Below are 27,199 nucleotides of genomic sequence, written 5' to 3'. Positions count from 1 at the left end.
AAGCTCCGGGATCCCTGAATCCTGGCCCAGGTCACGCCCCTGGGACCGCCCATCAGTACCCCCACCACCCGTTTCGCGGCTCTGAATCACGGGACGCTGACACGTGGGGGATCGACCCCCCACCATCGCCACGAGGTGACTCCGAAATTGCGTTAGTCAGATTTCCCAGCAGATGATACGGTTGCTCGCCTACTCTCGGCCCCTGCGAGGCTGCACGTTGCAGCCCGGCGTCCTCGCTAAGAGGACCTCGCGGTCCTCTTGTTGCTACTCGTTCCAAAATATTTGAACGTCCACAACTGTTAAACAGATTTCTTCGTTCGAATCCTGATAAAATTTAAGAGAGTAGAAATGTCGGGAGAATCTTAAAATAATGTTGTATTATTTTCAACTTGTTCAACATATTAAGAAAGCTAATACGTTTCTATTCCACTCCAGTTTGTGCTATTGAACATTTCCATTCTGCATTCAGATCCGCTGTCTGGTTATTTACCTTCAGATACTCGCACTCCACTTTCTAGAATATTCTACACAGCTGGTTATATGGAACATAAATAAATTTTTATTCAATAATATGATTACTTTAGAGCAAAATAAATACAGTGGCTCCCATTAATATGCGGACGCTCTAAAAAAAAAACGATAGCTTTGTTAATATTGGACTATGCGATTCGAACTTTTTTGGGAAGCTAGAGCAAATAGTTTACTACAGGATGTTAAAAGAAATTTTGTCGAAAATTGCACTTGGTCGGAATTGTAGAAGAAATACTAAACGTTGAATTTTAGAACTTTTTTATGCGGGCCTATATTGAAATTTTAAAAAAATACGTTTTGTAGATCTGTGTCGATTATATGCACTGTGAAAGTTTCATCGAAATCGGTTGATGCGAAGAAAAATGACAGGCATTGGAAGATATAAGAATCCTTAAGAAAATCCTTTAGAAAATCGTGAAAAACAGCAATTTTTACCATCTTTAACGTTTATAGCTCATTAGAACGTCGACGGATTTTGATGAAGTTTTCAGAATATGTTTAATTGATACAGATCTGCGAAACTTATTTCCTAAATTTTCCATATAAGCCCACGTAAAAAATTTGGACAATACAATTTTCAGTGTTTTCTCTGCAATTCCGACAACTTGCAGTTTTTTCCAAAAACTTTTGTCACGTTGTGTAGCAAACCAACTGTTCTAACTTCTCCAAAAATTTCAAATTGTATATCCCAATATTAAAAAAGTTATGGTCTTTTTAAGAGTGTTCCAATATTAGTGGGAGTCACTGTATGTGCTAGCGTAGCCGACACCTTTTTTAAAATTTTGAGATGTTGTAGATAATATATGCGAGTAATTAAAACCAGAGACCTAACAGTGTCTCTGTTCATAGATTTATTCGGTTATTCTTACGCATCGATTACTCGTCGATTACTCATCATTGAGCATCGATGAGAGTCAGCCGTAAACAATTTCCGCACCGACTTCATAAACTTCATAAATTTTCTGAAGAATAAACGTCAATTCCAGCGTGATATTTTATATTTTCTTGGAAGAGACCGTCTAAAATATACAAAAAGACGAATACAATGAGTAAAAAAGTGTCCGTGCACCAACGGGAGCGAATGGAAAAGTATAGAATCTGGTGGATCCGAGTCAGCTGGTAGCAGTAAGAGCAGGCTGTCAGCGTGTTCGAGAGATGAAAAGAAGGATGGGCGAGGCGACGAGTGGCAGGACGATAATGTATAATATACTGTATCGGGATGATCGTGTACGGGGATTGGCCGACGCGTCCCCCCATAGATATAAGGAAAATACGTGTCGGGGGGTCCCTATTTTTCGAGCCGGGAACCTCTCTGCTCGCGTTCTAAGTTGTAACAGCGTGTATCCCCTCGAGGGAACAGATCTTCATCATCTATTTGAGAGGGCTCATCCATTTGAGAGGATCATTGTCAAGGATCCGCGATTAAAATCGACGACCCTTTGCATGATCCGCGTTACCCGCCAACGGATACCCGTTTATCCGTTTTTTTTCTATTTTTCATTCGTCGATACAACAGATCACAGTAGTTAGCTGAAGAAAATAATGTTCTAATAAATAACCCTTAGCACACTCGAGCGGTAACTCTGAGGCACCGCTAAAAATTGCTGCACAGGTACCATTATTCGAAATATTGTTTGCATTATTAAGTATGTTGGTATCTAACCAATTGCTAAACATTTAACATGTAAAATGACAAAAAATCCTATAAAATGGAGCTATTCTAGGTCGGAAGAAATGTTGAATTTTCGAGTTAAAATAGCTCCGACGAATTCAATACAATTACATTAAAATAATACGCTTAAAATTACATATTGCTCTTATTTTATTTATAGTGAGTATTGATACGTGGCGTTAAACTAAACAGACAAATATTACTTTTCCTGGTTTAATCGGATTATCATCATATTAGATTTTGACTATCGTAAAAGGACGATACCTTTTTTTTTAAATCAGATCATACGACATGGATATTTTTTGAGAAGTTAAAGCAATTATAGTTTCCTACAAGACGTGAAGAAAATTTTGAATCAATCGCAATTGATCGGAATTACAAAGAAAATACTAGAAGTTGTTGTCTACCAGTCTTTTAGAGAGGTCTATACTGAAAATTTAAAAAATACATTTTGTAAATCTGTGTCAATTATACATATACTGAAAATTTCATAAAAATCGGTCAACGTTGCAATAAACTACAGAGTTTAAAGATGGTGAAAACTGCAGTTTTTCACGATTTTCAGCCTACAACCGAAATAAATTTCTTTCTGCAAATTCCGTAAAATGAAACCGTTGCGGGTGGAGGAGACTTTCGAATATGGAGGGGAAATGAGGCGAATGTTTACTTTATTTATACAGGTATGGAGGCCAGTTTACGGGATAATAGAGCAATATCGATAATCCGAGCAGGGTAAATATTTTCCAAAGTCACAATACGGAGTAATAAATGTTTTGTATGGATAGGCTCGAGTGTGCAAGGGTAGATGGAGGAGCAGGGAAGGGAATGGGACTCGCGTTCCGCTCAGGTAGTCTCATTGCGAATGTTGGTGTTTGCGCGTCGAACCGAGAGATCCTCGGGATGAGGCTCTTCGTCTATGTTTTATTGCCAACGTTCTTCGTTTCCCAGGTTTATTTATTGCGCCCCCGCTTCCCTTGAGGAATCCTGTCCTTCGGTTCTTGCGGAACAGATTGCTGTTCGCTGATAATAAAACGTTGGAAGTGCGGGCGACACGCAACCCCTATATAAACCTCGCTTTCCAGCTGCCGTTAAACAACTTTATTGCTGAATTTCAAGCGTCACAACAGTTCATAGCAGTTTACGATCTCCCTAATTGCCAGACTTATCTCGCCGCGGAGAAATTCTTAATGTTCAACGACAGTTCTCACTTGTCGGTGCACAAAACAGGACGGAGGTGTTCCGTGCATTTTTCATCCCTCAACTCTGTCCGACGTTCAGGCGAGTCAGTTTGCTATAAATAATTCGGAACGAACTTTCACTATAATGATCGAGATATCTCGTTTTCACGATGTCGAAAAAAGATGCCGAAACGGACGAAATATCTCGTGTATCTTTATTATTGATATAAAGTGTTTTATTTGAACATTTTTGACACAAGTAATCGATTTTTAAGACATGTCATCGTCGGTGGAATGTGGCTTAAAAATTATAAATATAAAATACTCCATATTTTACACAATTAGGGTTCTTGTTGTTTATTTTGTATGCCATTGTATGGAATGCAGAAGGATAATTGTAAGCGTAGATGATCTAATATACAAAAATACAATTCACAGAAACAAATCTGATCCAACAATAGAATGAGTAGTTTGGAAAAAATAAATGGCCGACGGAAGGAAACCAGATATGTATTTATGTAAAAATTGTTCCGTCACGTTTATTCATTTCACCATGATTTCAAGCATTCCATGCGAAATAAACAATAAAAACTTTAATTGCGCCAAATATGGTGTATTTAATACTTATCACCTTTAAGTACTTTCCACCAACGATGACCATGTCTTTAACCCTTTGCACTCGGAGCTGTTCTAACTCGAAAATTAAACATTTCTTCCTAGCTAGAATAATTCCATTGCATATGATTTTTTTTCATTTTATGAATATGAAACTGTTTTAATAATGTAAACAATATTGTGGTAAATGGTACAGCAATTTTTAGTGGTACAGCACTAAGGAACCATAGGTCTAAATCTAAATTCAATTGTTCTCGTAAAAAATTATGGCGAAGTTTTCTCATTATCAAACTGATTTTATTTATATCAGCATTACTTTTTCGATGTGAATTCGATGAAATCCGATTAGAGCCGGTCGTCCGACGACGAGGAAAACGCGTCGCCATAAATGCTAAGCACGTCGAAACGAATTTCACGTGTTCGTTCGCCGTGGCGTCGCGACGACCGGCGAAAAACGCGCGATGACGGGACGCCCGCCCCTGTTCTGCTCGGATTGGTCCAGCAACCTCGCCAATCCCAACCTCCGACGGGAAATCTCGTCGATACGAATCCCAGAGCTGGTGCACGCTGCTGAACGCGCGCGTTTCTTCTTCGTTTCTTTATGGAAACCCCTCCACCGTTCCCGTTCGACGGTCCAACTTGAAATTCGAACCTGAAACGCATAAAACGGCCGTGTAAATCTTCCATCGCTATGCGGAAACGTTCAACAATTCCTATCTCCTAATGAAACACAATCTTTTGCAGTTTTGCTTCTTACGGACCTTCATTCTCAAGCTCAATATTAATCTGAAGGACGTTAAAATGGGGAAAGACGCGTTTTCCAGGATTGCAAGGGTACGAGCTGCGCCTTCTCATTTCTCGATGCAAAGATGGGGTTTTTCAATAGCCAAAAGCGCTAGATAAAAGATGAATCTGAGTCGCAGTCGCCCTCAAAGATCATATTTTTCCGTTTACGAAGCGTAATTTGCATTATTCGGAAGCATAGAGCTGCGGCCCGCATAAAAAAGTTGTAAAATGCAACATTTAGTATTTCCTCTACAATTCCGGTCAAATACAATTTTTGAAAAAATTTCTTTTCACATCCCGTAGTAAACTAATTGCTCTAGCTTCCCAAAAAAGTTCAAATCGCATAGTCCAATATTTGAAAAGTTACAGTGTTTTTAAGTGTGTCCGAATATTAGTGGGAGTCACTGTATATATTTTTTAAGCAAAGGTACTTTAAAAAAAATGTGACAAGAGATTGAAAATTCGAAGATCTCAATTAAGAAAATTAAGAAAAACTCACAAGGAAATTATTATTTAAAAATGATGTTTAAAAATCACTTAATTGGGAGGTGCATCTGGAAGGTCTTTGGCTTAATGTTCTATGACGGTCAGGGTAGATACGTCGTTGGTGGGTAGTTTACCTGAATTCGGACTCGCTCTTGTTCCTTCGTCGCAGGGTTTTATGACTGAACGAATTTCTTGTATTGTATACACTTAACTAATTTAGGTGACTGTGCTTCTTGCGGGTTCTGGGGTTAGTGGCAGGCAGTTATATTTTATTTGAGGCATCCTTAGCATTGGAAAAACCGAGAAATACCTGCATTTATTTCGGTTTCGGTAAAGCATCTTGGCATAATACCGGTATAAAGTTCCAAGACCTCTTTGGAGTCAAAGTAACCCCCCTATTCGTCCTATCAGGATTAAAAAGTACAGGAATTTTGTATTTAAAAAAAAATTAGATTAAAAAGTTACAATTATGGTATTTATGATCCTACTATAACCCGCATATAACTTGGTTATATGGGTTACAGAAATCTTGTGTTCGGGTTATTAGGTTAGCTTTTGACTGAAAAACCCTATCTTTGCATGATAATGAAGAAGGCACCCGTATCCTTGCAATCCTAGAAACGAGTCTACCCCCTTCAGATTTATTTGAAGAAGATTTGCGTCTTGCTCGATTTTCAATTCAATAATCTATCTTCTGTTATTTTGATTTTATAATAAAAACCGCAAGAACTTTCTTTCCAACCTAATAGTATACTGTTTAATACTTTGAGTGCCACGTCTACCAAAAATCGAAGTCGGAATTATTTCTCCAGATGTTTAAATCAATTTTCACGCTAATCTCTTCTTTGTACCTTTAATTAGAATCTGCAAAATGCAAACAGATCGAACAACTACTTGTTGTCACAAATTCTCAATCCTTATTTCTTTAAATAAATGACTTTGATTTTATGGAATCTTCGATTCCACGCATTATAAACTAGAGTCGTGTTCAAAATATTTTGCTGATCCATGATCATTACCAGTCTGCGGATTTTTATGCACTTATGGCTTCTAACAATGTTCAAAATATGCTAAAATACAAAATTGCACAGAGTTTAATACGATTTTTATTTATTTCAGGTCTACAAAGACTACCACTGAAAATAAGATTTTGTTCGTCCCCACTTCCTTTAAATTTTCGTAGGAAAATTAAAAATTGCATAAACATCCGCAGTCTAATCATTACATTAACATCAGTTTCAATAGCTCGAATTAGTTGTCGAACCTGCAACAAGTAAAAAATATGCATACGAATGCTACCTAGCCAATCAATCAGAATTGAACTTCTCAGAGTAACTTTCGCATAATCGATCGTCGTCTTTTGAATTCGAAATATTATTAGCTTTGACTAGGACGTCGATTTCTGCGATCGTGCTTCCGTCGCGAACGAAACGAAGCCGAAACACGAGTCGACACGGCAAACAAGGAGCAGATCGATACGAGCCGGTCGCGAAAGCGTTGCTAAAGAAACTTGGTAATGGTGCTGCCGTTTGGATACGGGCTGTAAACGTGTTCAGAGTCTCGTCGATCTTCGCGATCATGTCCTGCGAGAAGAGAAGTCCTTCCGATTTGAACGCTTGGGAGCACAAAGCCTACAAACGGCACCGTATGAAAGTAAGTATACAGCTAACGTGTGCCAAAAAGTTTCGGCAAAACTTTCCGAGGAAACGGTGTTTCATGTCGGATCCTCTATCGTTCGGTTCGAGTGACGTTAAATAGTGATCTAGCAGTTCATTTGGAAAACAATGACTTAATACATCCACATTACTTTCTAAATGTTTAGCAATGCCGAAAATGTCGATATTAATGTAATATAATAAAAATTATAATTAGAAAAAGCATTTAAAAATGAACATTTTGTGAATATGATTTTCGATCTTATGATTATCGAACTTATTTAATATTTCCAAAAAACTTTTTCTTAAAATTAAGAGCATTCGTTCGTTATTTATTAAATAAAGCTTATTGCAACGTTGACCGATTATGATGAAATTTTCAGAAGATGTATAATCGACACATAGATCTACAAAATGTATTTTTTTAATTTTCAATACAGGCCTCCATAAAAAAAGTTGTAAATAGCAACTTCTAGAATTTTCTCTGTAATTTCGACCAACTTAAAGAAGTCATCGTCCTGTTAAAAGTGTCCGAACATTACTGTGGTTCACTGTATTACTTTTTTCTCCTGCTTACAGAAACAAATTTTTATTTTGTGATTAAAATGCTTCGTCCGAACAGAATCGGTATTGCAATTATTAATAATCGTTCGGAACTTGATGGACAATCGAAATCTTGATTCAGGTAATGAAAGCCACCTGCGCGATAGACGTGAATCCCCCGCACGGTAGACCCCACGTGGTCCTGAACGCGAAGGGCTTGCAATTAGAACGGGAGAAGCAGGATCGCATCCTGCGGGAGAATTTCATCCTTTTGCAGAAGCTCCGTGACATTATGCACCGGAAACGACCCGCAGAGGAGAGCCAGAGACTGAAATGGGATCAGGCAAGATGCATCAGGACTCGTTAACGCGCGAAACGGGGTTCGTTCTTTTCATGATCCAGGAAATAACAAACAAGTTTGCCAATTTTGACAATAGTTTTATACTTGTAACAAATCGAACAACGAAATGAATGTATGTCGCAATCAGTAAATAACCAGTTTTAAACGCACACAGGGAACATTAATAATTAGACTGAGGATGTTTAATCAAATAAAATGTTGTTTTCAGTGGTAGTAATCTTTGTAGATCTGAAACAAATAAAAATCGTACTAAATTCTGTCGAATCTTATATTCTAGCATTTTTTGAAAATTTTCAGGAACCATAAATACATAAGGATTAGTTTTAATTAATTATTATTCGACCGTTTATTCTTTCGCTTCAGATAATTTCGGATAGGTACAAATGATGATCCGCTAGATGGAGCTACGCGCTTATTCCTACTTAAAATCTTAAAATAGCGCCGTTCAGTGTAGCGGCGAAATGCCCAAACTTGTAGTCAAATGTTACCGACAAAACACCAATTAATGCCGACGCCATCTGTCAGAGGGAACCGTAATTATTTTAACTACAAGCTAGGACGTTCTGCCACTACGCAGAGTGGCGCTAATTTCAAATTTCTAATCGGCTAGAATTTTAAATGTTTTGCCGCCATGGGGCTATCTTCAAATTTTGCGAAACAACTATAATTGTTACGCATAGATTGAAATTTTTTCAGCTATCCGTTACGTGCCAAAGGGGCAAATTATTTTTCGTAGTGTATTCATTCGGGGTTAGAAATAAATGAACTCTGCTCGTACTTGATTTTTCAGATTCTTTTCATTAATAAAGTTCTGTCTTGGTTACAATCTAAAGTATTAAATAGTTTACTCATTTATATAAGCAAGGTCAAAAACTTAACAAACATTTTACAGTGTTTCGTTTAAAATGAGTAATAATTATATTAATAATAATAATAATAATATAATTATCAATAATAATAATAATAATAATAATAATATTACGCATATCGCCAACAAAATTCGTATAATGTACAACTCGTAGATATACATATAAATTAACATCTGTTCCTCAAACAAATGATTTCTGCGTTTGGCACGATGTCATGTAATCGAAGCAAATTAAACACCATGTTACATTTTGATTGTCCGTGGCTAGATGTGAGATACAATGAAGTATGGTTTGCTTCGTACACTTGCGTTTTCTTCACTTCTCTCCCTCTCTCTCACTCTCTCTCTCTCGCTTTCTTTTTTTATTTTTGGTGTTTCATTCGTCGATGGTTTCATCTATGCAATTTAGTCGGCCGTTCTTCACGAGGATTTGAACATTATATTTAAGTAACGATTCGCATGCATTACAATTTACAAGGTCGCGTAAAAGAAACGGTATTTTCTATTTTGTGTACAGTACGCTACAGTAATACTTCGTAAAAAATACTCGACGAGTGAGCTATTTTGTACAATTACTGTCTTACAATGTTTTTTCGTTTTTATTCTTGTACTTATATATCGCTATGTGCAAACGCGTGTCGTTCGACTGTTCTTTTTCTTTATAAATAAATATCATTTCTCCCCGAGTACCGACGGCCGACCAGAGTATTTTGCCCAAATGTCAGGATTTACTGGTGTATTGCTTTTACGTTGCTCCGCTAATCGATTACATCTAGTTTGTAAATGATCGATTAGCTAAATTACTATTATTATAAATGGCATCCCACCCCCTAATTGATTACATTAGAATAAACTACATGGAAGAACAGATCTTCAGTCGTAGCAAACGAAAGCTAGACTAAAAATTTCAACAAATAGTGAAAACTGTGATATTACTTTCATTATATACATACACATGTATATGTATTCGTGCAATACATGTACATGTGTATATATATTTAATAATATACAATATATATTACTAATTTGAAGATGCCAGTTTCCCTATCTAGATTAGAATGTCAAGGTGTCAGCAAGAATGCCAATTCAATAATATCAGAAAGTGCGGGTCAACACCTATCCCGTTTCTAAACAAAACTTATAAAGCTCTAAAAACATCTGTTTCACCAAAAGTATAACAACAACAACAAGGCATGTTTAGTTTTGCAATAATATCACAGACAATAGAAAACGTAAAGTCTACAAAAACTGGTCTTGCTTGTGTGTGTGTGTATACGAATTTTGAAAAGAAAAACCGCTCGAATCAGTGAGAGCACGAGCATCTAAAGAATACAAATATACAATGTATACATTAAATAGGATAAATTTTTTTTTACATTACAATAAAAAATGTACATTTGTCTCAAAAATTGCTTCACCGTATCATATATGTATATATATCTATATATGATTATATATGTATATATATCTATATATGATTATATATATATATATATAATATATATATGTACATATATATATACGTACAACATGGCATTCTTCCTTGCACCCATATCTTGGATTACTTTTTTTCCTTCTGTAGCTGACTAGCTACAATCACATAAAAAGTTTTGGCAGCGCGCCCTGTCAATATTTATCCTTCGAATGTGTCGTTACGCTAAATCATAGAACATCCGGAGTGATGTCGCGTTCCGGTGAATTTTTCCAAATGTACAAACGACGACATCCTCCCGACTGAAAATTGTATAAAGTCGCTTCTCTCGAGCGAACGATCATCGCGTAGCTCTTTAACTAAATCAACTTACTACGGGGAGCAGATCATCGAAGACCTCGAGAAAGTAAACTAGACGTGTGGATTAAATATCGGACGATAAACAATGCGATAATCAATAAGTTAAACTAAATTGCACCTTCTTCGAAAGCTACACCTACACGACTCGTGTCTCCTCGTGTCTCGAATATATCTGAGCCAGCAGTTTAATATAGATCTCACGGGTAACAATTCGTTATTATTCCTCGATTGTGACGCTTAATTATCATTATCGACCTAACCAGAGATACCGCGTTCACAATTTCTTTTCCTTTAGGTTCGCACATGATGTCGCAAGACTAGAAACGTCTCCGATTTAAAATTTCCAAATCAATTTTAAATTGGTAACCGAGCTCTTCTCGAAAAGATTACACGTTGTTTTTCCTTTTATCTTCTTTTTCCTCTTCATGAAAATTTGCTTCGAACCGTGTAATAACGTTATGTAATCATAAAACACATGGAATTGTTCAGGTTGCGCTACCGTGCTGTGCTTGTAGTGTCACGCAAGTTACGCTATGATTATAATTAGTAAATGGTTTAAGCTAATAAACTGTGTTTTTAGCGAATTATTAGGAAGAGCTTTTATCACGCGGGCAGTGCCCTGTAAAAATATATACGTTCTCTCTATATAGAACTAGACGTTTAAATGTATGCCAGACCAGTTCTCTCCCGTATCGATATACATATATATCTCCACCCCCTTTGTATACACGTCTTCGATTACTTATCAGGTATTTCACGATGCCTCTTAAATATTACAGATATATTTGTTTTTTATTATTTTCTTTTTTTATAAAAATAAGTTTACCTCTTGTGTTTCCCACGCCCCCCGATCAATATACATAGTATCGACTCGACATGATATATTGATTCTTTAACAAAATTTTTAAACTGGTCCGCGCATACATCGTAGGATCTACATATATATATATGTATATATATATATATATATATATATATATACAGCATTGTTTAAAATCATCTCAAAAGCCACGAAGAGAGTAGAAAAAGGCATGAAATGATAATGTTTTCGTCATTTCAAATCCATGTTTTTTTTTTAGTGCACCTCGACTTTGTGATTCTTGTCTATCTCTCTCTGTCTCGCTCTCTCTCTCTCTCTTTCTCTCTCTCTCTCTCTCTCTCTCTCTCTCTCTCTCTTTCTCGCTCTCTTTTTTTCGTTTTTGTTATTGATAATTCTCGCGGTACGCATTTTTGCACACATACAGCTGCGTACTTGACCAGATGTATTTCAGTGTAAATGAATGAGCACATGAACGTGTCTGTGTATTTGTGTGTGTATGGCTGTGTATGAGTGTGTATGAGTGTGTATGAGTGTACATATGTATATGTATATATGTATAATATATATATAATCTTTTTTAAATATATTATCAATTTCTCTATCGAATAGATATCAATTATATCTCTATACATATCTACAAAAACCTAATATATAGAACTCTATTATCATTAATTAAACTCTCTATGAATTAATATGTATAATCGTCACAACAGGTCTAAAAAGTTTCATCGTTATTTAGTTTAGTATGCGATAGTGTTTCCTTCATTGACAATCCCGTGAACCGCCTTAGTTGTGTCCATGTTCATTGTTAACATCTCTCTTTCTCTCTTTTTCTCTCCATCTCTTCTCGACTCAAACACTACCATCCTATTATTGCTTGTTGCTTAGTACTACTGAATTTATTTTGGCATATAGCGAGTTCTAAACCCTGAGCGACCGCCAATTTTTTGTCATTTCTTGTTTCCCTCGCGTTAAATAGAAATGCACCTGACAGAGCTTCCCTTCGCGTTCTTCTCCCACACTTTCTTCTTACACGCCTAAAAATGGCAATATAACTTCGATGCGAATCATTGCTAGCATTGGTTTTGCGTTCGAAAGACAACAGAGCTTTTGTAACCAGTGATATATATCTACACATATACGTATATAATATATTGTATATGTATACGTATATGTTTAGAAGGTGTTTCAAGTCTGTTTCCGTTTCAATCGTATCATTGTATCGAAAGAAAGTAGAATATCGCGGGAAAACATTTCTGTTTCTTTTCTTATCCGAGGATGGAAAAAAATAATAACGAGCGCACGTGAACACCACCATACGTGAGGTACACGCCAACGATAAGTTTTATATAATTTGTTTTAAATACCGCTTTCCTTCGCTCCACTTTGGCCAATGTTTACGCCTCTTTTCCGGCGGGTTCGAGTAGTCGTTCGGAGCCGAACGTTTCTTCGGCTTCGACGTACCCTCCGACTTTGGTGCTGGACTAATACCTTGTGTGTGAGGCGTTCTAGCGTGATTCAGCGCCGTGGTCACGCCTGCTAAATTTAAAAGCGCATCCGCACCCTCTGCTATCTTCCGTTGCTCGTCGAAATCCGAATTCGTTTCCTCGCTTGGGTATCTGCTGAATAATGGAACACGAGAAACGCGTCAACAACGGCACTCCAACGCGAATTTGCCAGTCATTTCTCGACACTCTAAATTCTTTCGATTACAAAACATGTGCGTCTTTCCACAATGTACTTGTAATTAGTTCTAAGTATGAGAATCTAAATTTGTAATTCACATGTTATAATTCTTGTGGTCGCTAATGACCTTGATGTTGATGCGACCTTAAATAAGTAATTGAAAGAAAAAAAAACATGTGCGTTTACCTTTCTCGTTGCGCCGTAGTGATGCAGCTGTACGTATGGTCTTCGCTGGAGCTCCTAGTAATCACTGGAATCCATTTCTCAGACTCTGGTAATTTTCGCTTACGATCTGCAAGTAGAAGCTGTTATAATGCACATTCGCCTGATCGTGTCAAGCCTGTCCCTTGTTATACGGTACCTTTATTATGATTTAAAATAATAGGTCCGTGTTTAAAAGAAAGCATAGCAGCGGCGGCTGCATCCACATCGCTGTCTACTTCGGCTTCTGTGTTGTCGGAAATGTTACTCGACGCCAGTCTTTTGGAGAGGTACGGGAAGAGAATGGGGTCTGGAAGGCGCGTGCTTGTATTCTTTCTCGGCGGTTTTTCTGGGGAAGACAAAGTTTGAGCGGTAGGAGGTGGGAAGGGAGCGCGAGACAATGCTTGTATCAAGTTTGGTCGATACTGAGCATCTACCATCCATAACGAACCTTTGCCCAAATTCTGAAAGAAAAACAGCAAGTTTCCCGTTTAATAGAAATATATACGAAATATGTATACCGGAATTCAAGCCGACGGAACTTACCGGCGCTTTCTCCACTTTGCGGAAACATTTATTCAAGCTTAGATTATGTCTTACAGAATTTTTCCAGCCAGTGGGGGCGTTCCTAAAATATGGAAAGTGATCCAATATCCAAGCATACACTTCCTTGACTGGTAGGGCTTTTACAGGGCTATCTTCAATAGCCATGAAAATTAAACAGGAAAATGAGTATGGTGGTTTACTGTTTCTGTGCAAATGAGGATCGTATGGTATGTGGGTAGGATGCTTGTTCCGATTCGAAACCGGCAGATTGTTGTTGCTCAAGGAGATCTTCGTTTGATTATTTTGCGAGGAATTGTAATGATTTTTTACCGATTCCTGAAAGATTTGCATCGACTTTTGACCATTCTTAGTCGCGTGTTGAAAGCTCTGACTATGACTGTGCGACGTCGAATTGTTTATCTTGCCATTGTTATCTGTCGAGAGAACGAGAAAACGAAAATTCGTAATAAATATTTCAATCCGTTTAAACGATCCGCGTGATATATAACTACCTGGACAATAACCGTCGTCTAAGCTCGAGATGGAGTTCGTGTTTTCAGAAAAGTCTGCCGCATCGTCGCACACATTGTTATTCAGTGCGTTCTCGTTTTTTATATCTTTGGGAGGATTCGCGATGTCCAACCCCTTCAATAGATTCTGCTGATGGAGCCAACTCAACGAGGTCAAATCGTCGTCCAACTGACTATTCTTTTCTAGAGATTTTTCCGACATCGAGACGTCCTCGTGAAGCTCGTCGGACGAATTTGCCTCGACGAAAGCACTCGCGTTCTCCTCTTCCTTCATCGTGTACACCGTTTCTCCGAAACTGAACACCTGAGTGCTATTAAGTCCTACTCCAGTTTCTACTCCCGATGCATCTGGTCTATCTGGTGGCATGTTGTGTCCGGTATCTTTTTTGTCACTGAAAACAATTACAAACATTAGAAACTTAGTCTTCGTGCGGTCGGGTCAAAATGGACCCGAAGAAAATTTTATTCTATTTTTCCAACCTGAACAGGCAAAAGTTCGTGTCAGTGGTCAGAGGAAATTAATGAAGTGGTCTTTGAGGACACGGGTCAAAACAGACCCAGGCACCGCAGTGCGGGCGAGGAGGGGAGGGTGGGGATAGGATAGTGGTGAACAGATAAGAGAATCGCTCGCGTTATCGGCCCGAATTATTTCGCTCCTTGTTCGTCGAAGCGAAATGGAATTTTAGCCTCGAATCGAGGAAAGATAGATAAGCCTGAATGATTCTGCCGGCCACGAAGCAGAAATGCTGTTGCCAAGCAACAGCTACCATGTAATGCTAGCAATATGGTTGCACCTAGTTTCTCGAACGAATCTTCGATTCTTCGCAACGCTCTAATTATCGTTGTTGGTAAATTGTACGTTCGAAATTCGCCTTGTGAATTTTCAAGAAAATCGTGTTGACCGATGAGAGTAGACTGCAGATATCGCTTTACAGTCGAGTATCAAAGATCCGAAAGGAAATGGAATTTTTGATCGGGTATAAAACATTAATTCGTTGAATTATTTCAACATGAATCGATCCTCCGAAGCTTGTTGATTCTTTCGGGTCAAATACAAACGACAGAGAAACCAAAATACTTTATTGGGCTTTCGCGGTACTCGAACCTCTCGGCAGTCGCAGTAGGTCAACGATACCGAATCAAAAAGGGATTTTCGGTTGACTCTTTCCCGAGTGACTTCGAAGCAGCGAACGCGTAAAGATCCGCGGTCTATTTATAGCGGGTTAAACGCGTGTCAACTTGGTCGCAGATCATTCATAGGAAAGCGATGGGAAGACATAGAAATGAACGTGTAAAAGAGGTTAATCATCGTGGATAACGTTCGTCTCCTATTTTTGGTAGCATATAGGAATACTATAATTAAGAATGGACGCGTAAGCGAGTCCCGAGTGAAATTGAATTTCCGCGCATGCGACGCGCCTGTAGCCTCGAACCCAGAATGCCAACGTCGTCATTTGTTTATTCGCTAATAAGCGACAAAATGGCCGCGCTATTGGGAACACATTGGACTCTGAAAATAAACTTCGAAGGGATCGATGCGTTCCTCGATACCGTTCACGAAGGCCCTAAACGATAGTGTCGCGGGTACATGGTGCGTGCTACATTTCACGGATTCCGTGCGACCGACACTGTACATTTAAACAAGCGCTTCGAGAAAAATGGCGTCTGCACGGCGCACTCTTGTTTTCCCAGCATGTTTCTCTGGCCTTGTTGTTAACGTTGCAACGTGAACATGTTCGATACCGCTTTCCAGACTGTTCGCGTTCATGGTTCTTCCGAATTCGGGACAGTAAGAACACTCCGACTGCATACGACGAATACTACGTGGATCACGACCAAAAGATTTATCGCGGACGATTCGTTTTTTGCGAGAGACGATACACGACGGGTTCGACGATGTAAAACAGCAGGAAAAGCGGAATCGAACTTGTCCTCGGCGAGCTCCGGACTCCACGTGAACGGTCGTCGAATAATTTGGGAACACGCGAAAACATGCCACTGCGTTACTTGTTGAATTCAAATATGGAGTTGATAATGATTACGAAACTGGAGCAAACATGAAAATGGCCACGGTTGCGGTTACACACGATATCAACCCTCTGTTCCCCGAGAAATACGTCCCTTTTTCTTAATAATCTGTCCTCGGATAGATTTCCTAATAGATATTCTAGTAACGAACGAGATTCGAGCACACCGAAAAAAGCTCCTCTGCCAACCATATTTTTAATGTATTCTTATGCACGCGTCATCATTTCAGACGTCGAGATTTCAAGAGGACGAAACCTTTCTTTCCTAACACCGTGATCGAACGATACTGCTCCGGGTACATTCACGAGATTCTCGCTGTTTAGATGAACATTTTTTGGGTGATAGCCACATTGGAACGTTTAACGAATGAAACGGCGTTTTGCGTCTTTTTAATTTTCACCGTCGCGCGAGATCGTCGCCGCGCACACGAATCTCGTCACTTGAAAACGAACACGAAAAATGCACCGAGGATTTCTCTTGAAAAAACTCACGTATTCGAGTAGACAGACGGCAGTCTTCGTTGGTTTTCTAAAGACGGGCATCTCAAGCACACTCTACACAACACCCAGCTGATTGAGACGCCATATTTTGACGTCATCACGTGTTTGCCGAAACATTTATCGGATCTCGAACATCGATGTATCGCACGCAAGACCCGGGAAAACATGAACATCTCCGACACTACAAACTAGCCATCCCTATTTCATACACGTGTACACGTGTAATTCACGTAAGTACACATACTTCAGTACGTGTTATTTTAAGTACACCGGTACACGCGTACTATTTCACTTTAAAAACTATGTTTACATTTATTGTTGTACCAACAACCGCGCAATTTGTGAAACCATAGTCTCGATAAATAAATGAATATCGGTGTTCTAAAAATTAAACAAATATAATGAGTGTAATTCGCGTACACGTACTTCAGTACGTGTTATTTTAAGAATGATGTTTATATTTATTGTTGTACCAACAATCGCGGAATTTGTGAAACCACAGTCTCGATAAATAAATGAATATCAGTGTTCTAAAAATTAAACAAATACAATGAGAAAATGACACGCACGAAAGTACGTGTAAATACTTGTTCAAAACCACTTTTTCAGAGGTTTCGAAGCTTATAAAAGAGTCAGGTTCAGATTAGGATTGTCGGAGAATGAATAACCATATTGTTTGAGCATTTATAACTTTATTCTATGATATCTCAATCGTCGTAATTTACAGCATTGAATAGAAAGTAGTTCTCTTTTCTCTTAAATTTGCGAAAACGGGTTATAGGTACATAGAAGTCTAACAGAAAAGTTGCTTAATGCTTTTTCTGGGATCTAAAGGCAGTCACAGCCCGACAAACCGTGACGTCGATGACAACGTTTGTCTCGTCTCGTCTCGTCGCATAATAATACCTTCATGTCATACTTTATAATTCCATTCATACTGCTACAATATACTGCACCATATACTTTATACTGTTGTGTAATGTATTCGTATCGTAATGATGATGATTTGTTTTCGTCAACATGATTTCTCGCAGCGACGATAATTGTTTATCATATATGTATATATTCACATGGCACAATCATAGGAAAAATTCTTTACAATAATGTATTAAAATATTTAATTTCAATTCGTTCGATGGCGAAGAGTAGTTCGATAACCGCAGATCGGATTGATACCCGCGCGAACACATATACGGGGAGAGGAGGGCATATACAAAATTTGGAGAACAGCAAATTAGTACTTTTGATCACCTTTGTAGGCGGTGTAATATTCACAAGTCATCGTGTACTGCGCGGATGAGTTAATGACGTCCCTAACGAATTGATTTTCTCTTATCTTCTTACATGATTCTCTTAGTCGAGCTTCTTGCACTCGTCGCAAACGCGAACCGGCTTTTCCCATCCTCTGTGTGGAACAGGATTGCTATTTTGCGAACAGTCTTGACACACTCCACGCCCACAATCTCTGCAGTGGTGCAACGGAAGGGAGACAGAGAATTTTTCGTGACACACGCAACAGCTAACCACGTCCGAGTCGGGGACCCAATACAAGGGTCGAACGCTATCCTTTATAAGTGCTGTAACAAATTTGAAACAACGTTGAGCACGTAAACAATCTATTCTCGATGATGCAATTATGGTTTTCCTGTAGAAGTGTACGAGAGAGTGTCGGGTACCCGATGGTCGGGACAGGTTCCGATTCCATCAGGTGTTCGACATTTTCTCGCACATCTCTATAGTCCTGTCACCTTACATTTCGAGTAGTTCAAAACTGTTCCTACTGCGCTCAGAGTGGAGACTACTTGCTCCGAGACTTTCCTAGCGTTCACATCCTGCGACGTTTCGGTGACTTCATCGTTGGTATCAGTATTTTTAGCATAACAGTTATCGCAGACGCGGACCGGCGTATGCCAGTTTCTAAACGGGACACATTTCTTGTTGGAGGAACACTGAGAACAAAAGCCTTCGCCGCACGACCGGCAATGATGCTTCGTGTCCGCTGGTCCGAACACGGTTTCACATTTGTGACAATGTTTAATTTCGTTATTAGGTCTCCAGTATGACGGTGCTACTTGATCGGCAACCCACGCGGACAACGCTTTTGTCGGTTGTAACGAAACATTAGTCACAGCTTCGGTAATGTACGACACACCATCGATTACCTTTTGCGCAGTGTTCTGTGTCCCAACAGAATGATTTCCCTAAAAATAAACAAGACGATGAGACGGTTAAGATAATGAACGGTCGGGTGCAAGAAAAATAATACACGAACGGCGTACCATGTTCCACACATGTATGATCTCCGAGCGAACGGCAAACTCTTCTTCTGGATCTTTGTTGCCGTACCAATACTGTCGACTTCTATAGATCTTCCCGCAATGGGGACACTCTATCACATCCCCTGCCCATGCGTGCGTAACTAAACTGTACCAACTATTATCGTTCTGTGATTGGATACGTTTTGTGACTCGCACCTCGTTTCCATCGCTATAACATTGTTTACATATATATACTAAATTTTCGTACTGATGCTGATACCGGCACCTACGAACACGTAAAAGTCAAACGTTATCTGGTTTCGCCGATTCGACACATCGAAATTAATCCACTGTAATCGTTACTAATTAATAAACTGCGAATTTCATACATTTATGACAAAAATAGGTACGTTCAATTTAAAGCCACGAACCTATGAAAAAGATTTAAGGATATCAGTGCATTAGTTGCAACTTAATAAGGTAATCGATAGAAGAAAGAAATTTATACTTGACTGCTATGTCTTAGAATCAATGCAAACATTTTTTATTTTGCATAAAGATCCGCAATCTACTAATTAATCTAATTAACACGTTCCCTACTGCGTGAATTTCATCTGTTTCACACGTCAAGTTTAATGAATCTTACATCATACTCCATAATTTAGTTTAGTTCATTTCGGAACAGATAAACTGATGTTCAATGCCAATAATTTTATAAGAATCGGTGTAGAAACGGGTCTCGGCGTGTACCAAAAAATGGTACACATGGCAGGGAACGTGTAGAGTCTGATTCGATGGAATTTCGATCAGGAAACTGACCTATTGTTGCTATTGTGCGGTACTCCCTGTCGAAGATGACCCATACTGTTGGTGCATCTACACCCGCAGCTGAGACACTTGACGGGACAAGTGAAATATTGATCGGGAAACAGGCAAGTGGTATAGTTGTCGATTCGCCCAGAGAATTTGTCATTCAGAATCCGTAGCGTATTGTAAACTAAATGCGGTTGCCTGGCGTATCGAACAGTCGTGTTGTTTAATTCTTTCGTTATAGCAGTGTGCAACGGCTCGTAATCAGCTGTGAAATTTGCTGCCTGCAGACCAACGTATTTCATAGAACTGAACGCCTCTGTTCCCAGTTCCATCTCAGCGAACCGCGTTCGGAGGATATCTTCCGCGGTTTTTGTTTCGCCTGCAACAGAAGGAAAATAATATATCTGGTGTGACATCGACGCTGTGATTGAGAAGAGAACTTGTATTGAAGTTACTGTTAATCGGAAAATGTGGCAATATGTACTGTTAGTCAGAGGCTGGGTGTATCTAGTTTCGTGTAGTACTATGATACTTGGCCCCATTGTACTTAAGGAGTTTAGAACACCTTCCCTCTGCCCTACTGCTTGCAAAGCAGATTGAAAATGATGACTGTAAGCTCTAGAGGCAGCACCAAGAAATGTGAACAAGTCCCTATTCAATCTTTCGGACTGTGTTCTATACACTACGATATCGGACACAGCGAGAACTTTAAGCAGTAACCTCGTACGTTCATTCTCGTGAGGGGAGACACCTGAAAAGAAAACAATTTAATTATAGAATCGTTTCTGTATTTAGTTTCAAAGTATGGACTCTGTAAATAGAAATATTAGAATACCTAGCAGGCCTTCCGTATCCAAACAGATCACTTTAAGGACTGGATCGAAAGCAGCCCAAACACCCAACGTGCAAGAGTTCTGATCGTTGGAGGTTTTAAATACTTCGTCCCCTTTGAAAAATGTCTGATTCAACGTATGACTTTTCCCATCACCTGTATTCCCAAAAATAGACACTACTTTTACTCTCAGATCCTTCTGACCACAGTTCAATTTCTCCACAAACTGTTTCGCATTGGCAACCCTCAGATTTTCCTGTCCGTCGATCAATAAGAAACTCCTCGACTGGTTACACCGGCACTGTACTTGTAGTCCATTCTCGAAAATCCCATTCGACGAGATCGTGTCATGGTTGGGACAACACACTTCCCTGTTGAGAATGCTCGTGCTGTCTACACTCTTCAACATAGCTGGTCTGGTCGCTTCGAGCTTGTGTTCTCTCGATAATGCATTCATACTACGATTCTACAATGTCGCGCTTCTGGAACATTAGGTTAGATACTCTGGAAAATTAGATTGACAATAGATTATTAGAAAAGGAATCGGCGAGAAAGCGGAGTCACGTCGAATCATTTGAATGGTCGAGTCGGGAAGAGTTAGTGTGGTTAGCGCTTATGTAAATAAACTGGAGAGAGAAAAACGATTGTGACGCACCAGTGAAGCGGCAAACGATGTGTTATTGTGCAACGGGACATAACAAAAGAGAAACAACGCAAACACGCATGCGAGGCGATCCCGTAAACATTTACTTGCGCGAATTGACAGAAGCCATGATGGCGACGTTCCTTACCTTTTCAGGATTTAATGATTCATGGCGTTTAAGAAGGTAGCATCACGGTAAAAGCGGGTTAGCGTTTCGACAGCACCGTCGACGTCGACCGGGAACGAGGGATTTCGCACGACCCTAGAAATTCAAATGACCCTACTGGTAAATAACACCTCCATTACGAGTAACTGACAGTGCGGTCGCGCAGATCCAACCAGATCCAACAGGCAACTCTTTGGAAAAACAGATCGACAGTGATTTCAAGGCTAACGTACCACGCTTTCTTTTGTCCTGAGAAATGTATCGCAATCTTTTTATTCGTTGCTCGATCTCAAGGTGTACCGAAGAACCACCAACCGAGGTAACCTTACGATCGTGAATCGTAAACAGTTGCTGGAGCTGGAGTCGATTCCCTATAAAAACAAACGACCGTTGATTGTATATATGTAGTGCTAATCATTTTCCATTTTTTTGAAATATAGCGCGGTAGGATCCACACAATATGAGCTTAGATTTTTAGGAGAAAGTGTTTCTACAGTAGTTTTTAAGACATTATATATTTTATCTACTATGTATACGCGCATTACATGCCTCTATTTGTATCGCACAATGTTACGAAACATTATATATTGCTATGAATCATCAACCTGCTGGAAAACAGCGAATGCAATACATAATTGCATTGCAATTGTGCAGCTAAATAGACTCACGACTCGAGAAAAAGAAGGGGATTCCGATGCTTGGCATTGGTCATGCGTTATCAGGTTTCTTTCGCACACCGATACAATCATGTTCGAGATAAGTTATGTGCCCCGTTTCTTATTCAATGATAATGCAGGCACGTAAGTTGTTATTGATAAATATGGCGGTTCAATATTTGCGATGCATTGAAGTTGATTAAATTAACGGACAAGTATACATATATATATATATATATATATAGAGTCGTGAATTGTTAACAAATTATTTAGATATACTATGTTAATAAAATAAAGGGACAACATTGAACATTTCTTTATTCAATTAAGGAGCAATCGATACAATGAATCGCTGTATACATAATTACGAATATAATGCATAAATAGTATACTATTTATAATAGAGCTCTATCACCGAATATGTACATTGTAAAATATTTTATTTAAATAGTTTATATTATACCAAGAATGGCATATTCTATCAAAGGATGATTCAACATAAACGTATAATTACAGTTCACAAGTAAGCTGCTGCGTCGTTTCGCGAATTCATTGGGAATATTCCTGGCTGGCTCGCGGTGATCGCACCGTGCGTTTTGAAGTGGCCGCACGCGATATATCACTAAGGCGAACGAGAGTCCGGTAAAAGTCGACTGCGACGTCGCTCGATTATCGAATCCGCACTGTTCAAAATATCGATATACTGATTGACGAGGAAGTGCTGATAATACACCGCTGCGCTGGCTGACCGCTGGATTATTGAGGTTGATTTTTCGTTTCATCGTACGTGACATCGTTCTGCGTGGCCACGCGCGATTCTACTGCCGAGACGTTTTCGTTGGAATGAATGTCAGCAAAATCTGATACTGACTGGTACGGCACACGTGCCATAATGTCACCGAAAGACTCGGCCGAGGAGAGTTTTAGGATTCATTTCTCTCCCTTGCACGAGAACCAGTGACCCGCCCCGACGAAATTTTCTTTGGCCGCAGCACATCGTCGAACAATGGAGAACCACACAGAGGACAACACCATCAACATGAACGGAAGCGGTACGTTCGATACGCCAGCACATTCGCGAAATTGTTTTCAGTGTCACGTCAATGACAGAAACGCTTTCATACATTTCACGCGAGACAACTAGTCTTCTTCGTTCGTTTCCGCTCCGCTGCCGTATAACCCGTAGAAATTATAAAACTATTTACTGTAACTTGAATTATTTGTAGCAACGTTTAGCATACCATTTTATCCCTATATGGTTCCTTTAGAATTGTTCATGCATTGTTGACACCTTGTTCACCAGTGAACTGGATTGAGTTTATTAACAAAATGTTTGCACTGATTTAGAGGAGCTGCAGGAGAAGATAAGTAAATTGGAATCGGAGAAAGTGAAGATGCAAGAGGAGTTCAATGTTCAGAGGGCAAAGATGAAGGAGCTGTATCTTCAGAAAGAAGGTAACTAACATTTTTGTGTATATAGATATTGTATAGATGGTGTTAATCGCAGTATATATTTGCAGAAGAACTAAAGAGGGGATTAAACGACATCACTATCCTGCAAGAAGAGAACGCCAAGCTGAAAACTGAGTTGTACGAGGTAAAGAATGAACTGGATAGGACTAATCTGAATATTCTGAACGATGTACTCTTCGAGAAAAGGAAGGCTGAAGAGGAGATAGCGTCTTTGCAAAAAGTTATACATGAAACGGTAGAGGAGTCGTCAAGCTCGCAGAAACACATGGATACAGAAGTGTCTAAATTGAAAGTAACCCTGTCCAAGTTGCAAGAGGAGAACAAGTGGTTAAAGTCGCAGTTACCCAAGGAACCGTCTGTGGATGGGCCGCAGTTATCGTTGACCTCAGTAACGAAAGCACTAACTCGAAAAGTAGTTTCACAACTAGGCGCTGATGCTTTGTCTTTAGGTCCCGACAATCTCGAAGAAAGCATGAGGAAGGTAAAAAGATATGTACGTAAACATTAGGATACATGGTTTTTGAACTTTTCTGTAATGAACTCGCAATCGCGACACCGCGTTCTCAGAAAACTGTTCATAAATCATCCCCGATGATCACGATGAAGCATTTGTTTTATTACTTGTGTTTTTTTTCCTATCGATTTTACGTAGGTGTGCAAATATTAGAAAGTATTGCTTTATAGGCACAGGAAGATGCAGAAGTTCTGCGTTCACTGGTTGTGCCACTCGAAGAAGAGATTAAAGCGTTGAAAGAGAAATTGAGAGCCACAGACGACGAGTTACAGAAGTGCAAAGAAACGCAATCGGTAAAGAGACAACAGGAGCCGGGTTCGTTCGAGCCTGCATGCGACATGTGCGCCAATTACGAGACGCAATTAGTCAAAATACAAGCCACCGCGAAAGATTTAGAGAAACAACTGTTGGACTCCGAGCGTATGCTACAAATGCAGAAGGAGGACCTGGCCAAAGAGGTGGAGTTTCGCAAGGAAATGGAGGAGAAATGGAACGAAAAGAAGGAGGAACACAAAATCAAAGTAGGCGAGCTCACGGACACCTCGCAGACGGTACAACAGAATTTGGTCGAGTTGAAGAAAGCTTTCGAACAACTTCAGAGAAACGCCAAAGAAGAGCTGATGAAATTGACGCGGGGTCGGGAGGAAGTACAGAGGCACCTTATCGTGTAAGAAAACTTTTTGTAATTGTACAGCTTCGATATCGTTGTCGTAATCTTAATTTTAGACACGTGTAAAGTAATAAACCCCTTTGCCAAGGCATTCCTGACAAAATTTTATTGAAAATCTAGTTGAATCTTTGCAGACTGCAAAAAGAAAATGAGAATCTCGTTGGTAAGCATAGTAAACATTCCCAGCAACTGCAGAGTGAGAGTATCAACATGCCGAACAACGTCGAGGAGCTACATGTTAGTCTTTTGAAGATGCGCGAGGATCTGATCACTGCTAAAGTTGCACAAGAAGTCGCGCAAGAGAAGGAAGAAACGTTACGGTACGAGGTAACATTGCTGCATGAACAAATGGAACAAGAAAGCAGAGTAAAAGAACAAGAATTGTTGGTACTGAAAAATGAAATTAGCGGATTAAGGTACAGTTGCCTGATGTTCTAATCTTACGAGTATTTGACGACCTAATAAGCGTTCGGTATCTCTAATTGTATCTTTTTTCTTTACACAGAACTCACTTAGATAAATACATTAGGGATCATCGATCACTTGCCCAAAGGGAAGAGAAACTCGAGCGTCTAGAGAAGCAATTGGAATCTGTTTTGAAAGAGAATAAAGAGGCTGAATTAAAAATTGTTGAATTACGGCAAAGAGTTACCAGCCTACAACAAGAACTGGATACTAGTGAAGCGGTACAGAAAGACTTTGTTAGACTGTCGCAATCGTTGCAGGTATGAAATACGAAGGAACTTGGAATACGTACAATTGTTGGAACGTGTGTGTTGTTATATTACAAAATCGATTGTTTGCGATATAGGTACAATTGGAAAGAATCAGGCAAGCTGGTAGCGAAGTAAGATGGCAACACGAGGAAGATGTGGAGGAATGCCCCAGTTGTCATAACACTTTCACGGTTACAAAAAAAAAGGTATTGTTTTCTCTTGTTCATACATGTTTCGGCGAAGGCTAAAGAAATTTGTATATGTTTCTTGCAGGCGCATTGCCGACATTGTGGCCATATATTTTGTCAGTCTTGTCTTTCACATGTCGTGAAAAGTGGACCGAAACAAAGACCATCCAGAGTCTGTGATGTTTGCCATACGTTATTGGTGCAGGATACAGCGCCGTACTTTAGCCAAGAACCCCCACACACACCTGATTAAATATTCTAACGCGAAACCAGTCCAGCAAGATGTGCAATATGAATTCGGTAATTCAGCATGTTGACGAGTTACGGGGTTCGACTACTGTGAACTTACCAAACATTCGAAGTTTCTTTTATCGCTTATATGGTAGTTCAAGGTCTCGAATAAAATGCAGACAAATGCAAAAAATTATGTTTTGTTGGATTCGAAGAATCTAGTTTTACGAAGTAAACTATTTTTAACACTAGGTTTGCAGGATGCGTTCTAAGATTTCTTTGGGTATATATTATTTTAAAAAAATGACTAAACGTTCAGATAGGCAGATTCTCGTTATTTTGATAAAGTAATGTAAATTAGGGCACTTTCATTAGTTCTCCGTAAACCTAGTATTAATTTCTCTATTCGTTTTTGGCAATTTATCATACACTAAAATAAGATGTAAAAGCGCTACTTAACCGAATATGTAACTTTTCGTTTTTATGGACCGTATCCGAGAATTGATTGCCTTGTCGGGCAATTGCAGTAGTCTAACCCGTTAACTGTACCTCTAGGTGGACACGTGCGTTGATGTAACAAATACTTCTGCGATCAGTTTCAGGAAGATTTAGAAATGCTCTTAGTATGAGAGGATGCTAGATAAGATTCCTATTACCTGACAACTGGAGTGATAAGATAAATATCGTGTAAATACGAATTATGTACTACTTAATGTTTATTGTAATTTAAAAGATTAAAGCTTTTGAATGTATGTGTTATCCAAAAATTCATGACTCTATTGTCTTGTTATCTATATTATTAAAATCACTAATTAATTTCACTAATTGATTCAACTCATCTTTCGCGCATTTTGTTGTTTTTGCATACAAATTCATTTATTTTTTATTCAAGGTATCACAGATACAAACGTGTATGTTAACATACATATTTTATCTTATTATATTATCAACACCAAAACACGATACTGTATAGAAGACAGTGAACATTCAATAATATGCTGCTTGTGTTATTACTTTAACGTAGATACCATGAAAATCGAGAATGTATTACGATTTATGCCTGATATATTGTTCTACTGAACAATGGACCGTTCCGTAAACAATATGTATACATTCTTTCTGTTAATGTCAATTTATTTTCACAGATTGCTACAAGAATGTTGCATTATACCTGTAATTACAGGTGTGTGCATGCGTGCGCGTGTGTGCTATTTTCAACTCGTTTCAACCGCTGTACGGCT

At 39.0% G+C, this 27,199-nt stretch overlaps 3 protein-coding genes across 13 annotated transcripts; 1 reads left to right on the top strand and 2 right to left on the bottom strand.

Moving 5' to 3' along the window:
• Positions 1–11,594: 11,594 nt before the first annotated feature.
• LOC143214045 (uncharacterized) lies at positions 11,595–16,932 on the bottom strand. Of its 3 annotated transcripts, none has more exons than XM_076434582.1 (7): positions 16,790–16,932; positions 14,253–14,662; positions 13,741–14,174; positions 13,355–13,658; positions 13,180–13,285; positions 12,675–12,929; positions 11,595–12,344 (listed from the first exon to the last, which is right to left on the bottom strand). In XM_076434582.1, exons 1-7 carry the CDS (start codon positions 16,894–16,896, stop codon positions 12,167–12,169), a joined length of 1,794 nt encoding a protein of 597 aa, XP_076290697.1. In that variant the 5' UTR covers positions 16,897–16,932; the 3' UTR covers positions 11,595–12,166. The 3 variants fall into 3 exon arrangements, with proteins under 3 accessions (XP_076290697.1, XP_076290698.1, XP_076290699.1); XM_076434583.1 differs by having other exon boundaries at positions 12,675–12,926; XM_076434584.1 differs by lacking the exon at positions 16,790–16,932 and adding an exon at positions 14,751–14,890.
• Positions 16,933–17,470: 538 nt separating this feature from the next.
• Positions 17,471–22,820, bottom strand: LOC143214042 (zinc finger FYVE domain-containing protein 1). Of its 8 annotated transcripts, none has more exons than XM_076434570.1 (9): positions 22,681–22,820; positions 21,744–21,881; positions 21,493–21,606; positions 20,705–21,205; positions 20,354–20,620; positions 19,876–20,248; positions 19,078–19,342; positions 18,552–18,999; positions 17,471–18,375 (listed from the first exon to the last, which is right to left on the bottom strand). In XM_076434570.1, exons 4-9 carry the CDS (start codon positions 21,156–21,158, stop codon positions 18,152–18,154), a joined length of 2,031 nt encoding a protein of 676 aa, XP_076290685.1. In that variant the 5' UTR covers positions 21,159–21,205; positions 21,493–21,606; positions 21,744–21,881; positions 22,681–22,820; the 3' UTR covers positions 17,471–18,151. The 8 variants fall into 8 exon arrangements, with proteins under 8 accessions (XP_076290685.1, XP_076290686.1, XP_076290684.1 ...); XM_076434571.1 differs by lacking the exon at positions 22,681–22,820 and adding an exon at positions 22,179–22,197; XM_076434569.1 differs by lacking the exon at positions 22,681–22,820 and adding an exon at positions 22,060–22,194.
• Positions 22,821–22,862: 42 nt separating this feature from the next.
• Rbpn-5 (Rab GTPase-binding effector protein rabaptin-5) lies at positions 22,863–26,728 on the top strand. Of its 2 annotated transcripts, none has more exons than XM_076434580.1 (9): positions 22,863–23,218; positions 23,514–23,621; positions 23,687–24,132; positions 24,324–24,820; positions 24,958–25,239; positions 25,329–25,548; positions 25,635–25,745; positions 25,813–26,027; positions 26,555–26,728. In XM_076434580.1, exons 1-8 carry the CDS (start codon positions 23,173–23,175, stop codon positions 25,978–25,980), a joined length of 1,878 nt encoding a protein of 625 aa, XP_076290695.1. In that variant the 5' UTR covers positions 22,863–23,172; the 3' UTR covers positions 25,981–26,027; positions 26,555–26,728. The 2 variants fall into 2 exon arrangements, with proteins under 2 accessions (XP_076290695.1, XP_076290696.1); XM_076434581.1 differs by having other exon boundaries at positions 22,864–23,218; positions 23,687–24,120.
• Positions 26,729–27,199: the final 471 nt, after the last annotated feature.

This window comes from Lasioglossum baleicum, chromosome 12 (assembly GCF_051020765.1).
Source record: "Lasioglossum baleicum chromosome 12, iyLasBale1, whole genome shotgun sequence".
Taxonomy (NCBI): domain Eukaryota; kingdom Metazoa; phylum Arthropoda; class Insecta; order Hymenoptera; family Halictidae; genus Lasioglossum; species Lasioglossum baleicum.
Note: the sequence above shows the minus strand (reverse complement) of the source record. Positions and strands in the feature narration are given on the sequence as shown.

What these genes read in the sequence shown, in the direction of transcription:
- LOC143214045 (XM_076434582.1), bottom strand. Translation starts at nt 16,896, where the DNA reads ATGACGTCAAAATATGGCGTCTCAATCAGCTGGGTGTTGTGTAGAGTG. An exon ending in AGACGACGGTTATTGTCCAG is followed by an intron (nt 14,175 to 14,252) that starts GTAGTTATATAT and finishes TTCTCTCGACAG; the next exon opens with ATAACAATGGCAAGATAAAC. An exon ending in ACTACGGCGCAACGAGAAAG is followed by an intron (nt 12,930 to 13,179) that starts GTAAACGCACAT and finishes TCCATTATTCAG; the next exon opens with CAGATACCCAAGCGAGGAAA.
- Rbpn-5 (XM_076434580.1), top strand. Translation starts at nt 23,173, where the DNA reads ATGGAGAACCACACAGAGGACAACACCATCAACATGAACGGAAGCG. An exon ending in AATGAAATTAGCGGATTAAG is followed by an intron (nt 25,240 to 25,328) that starts GTACAGTTGCCT and finishes TTCTTTACACAG; the next exon opens with AACTCACTTAGATAAATACA. An exon ending in GACTGTCGCAATCGTTGCAG is followed by an intron (nt 25,549 to 25,634) that starts GTATGAAATACG and finishes TTTGCGATATAG; the next exon opens with GTACAATTGGAAAGAATCAG.
- LOC143214042 (XM_076434570.1), bottom strand. Translation starts at nt 21,158, where the DNA reads ATGAATGCATTATCGAGAGAACACAAGCTCGAAGCGACCAGACCAGCT. An exon ending in GGATACGGAAGGCCTGCTAG is followed by an intron (nt 20,621 to 20,704) that starts GTATTCTAATAT and finishes TTTTCTTTTCAG; the next exon opens with GTGTCTCCCCTCACGAGAAT. An exon ending in CACCCAGCCTCTGACTAACA is followed by an intron (nt 20,249 to 20,353) that starts GTACATATTGCC and finishes CTTCTGTTGCAG; the next exon opens with GCGAAACAAAAACCGCGGAA.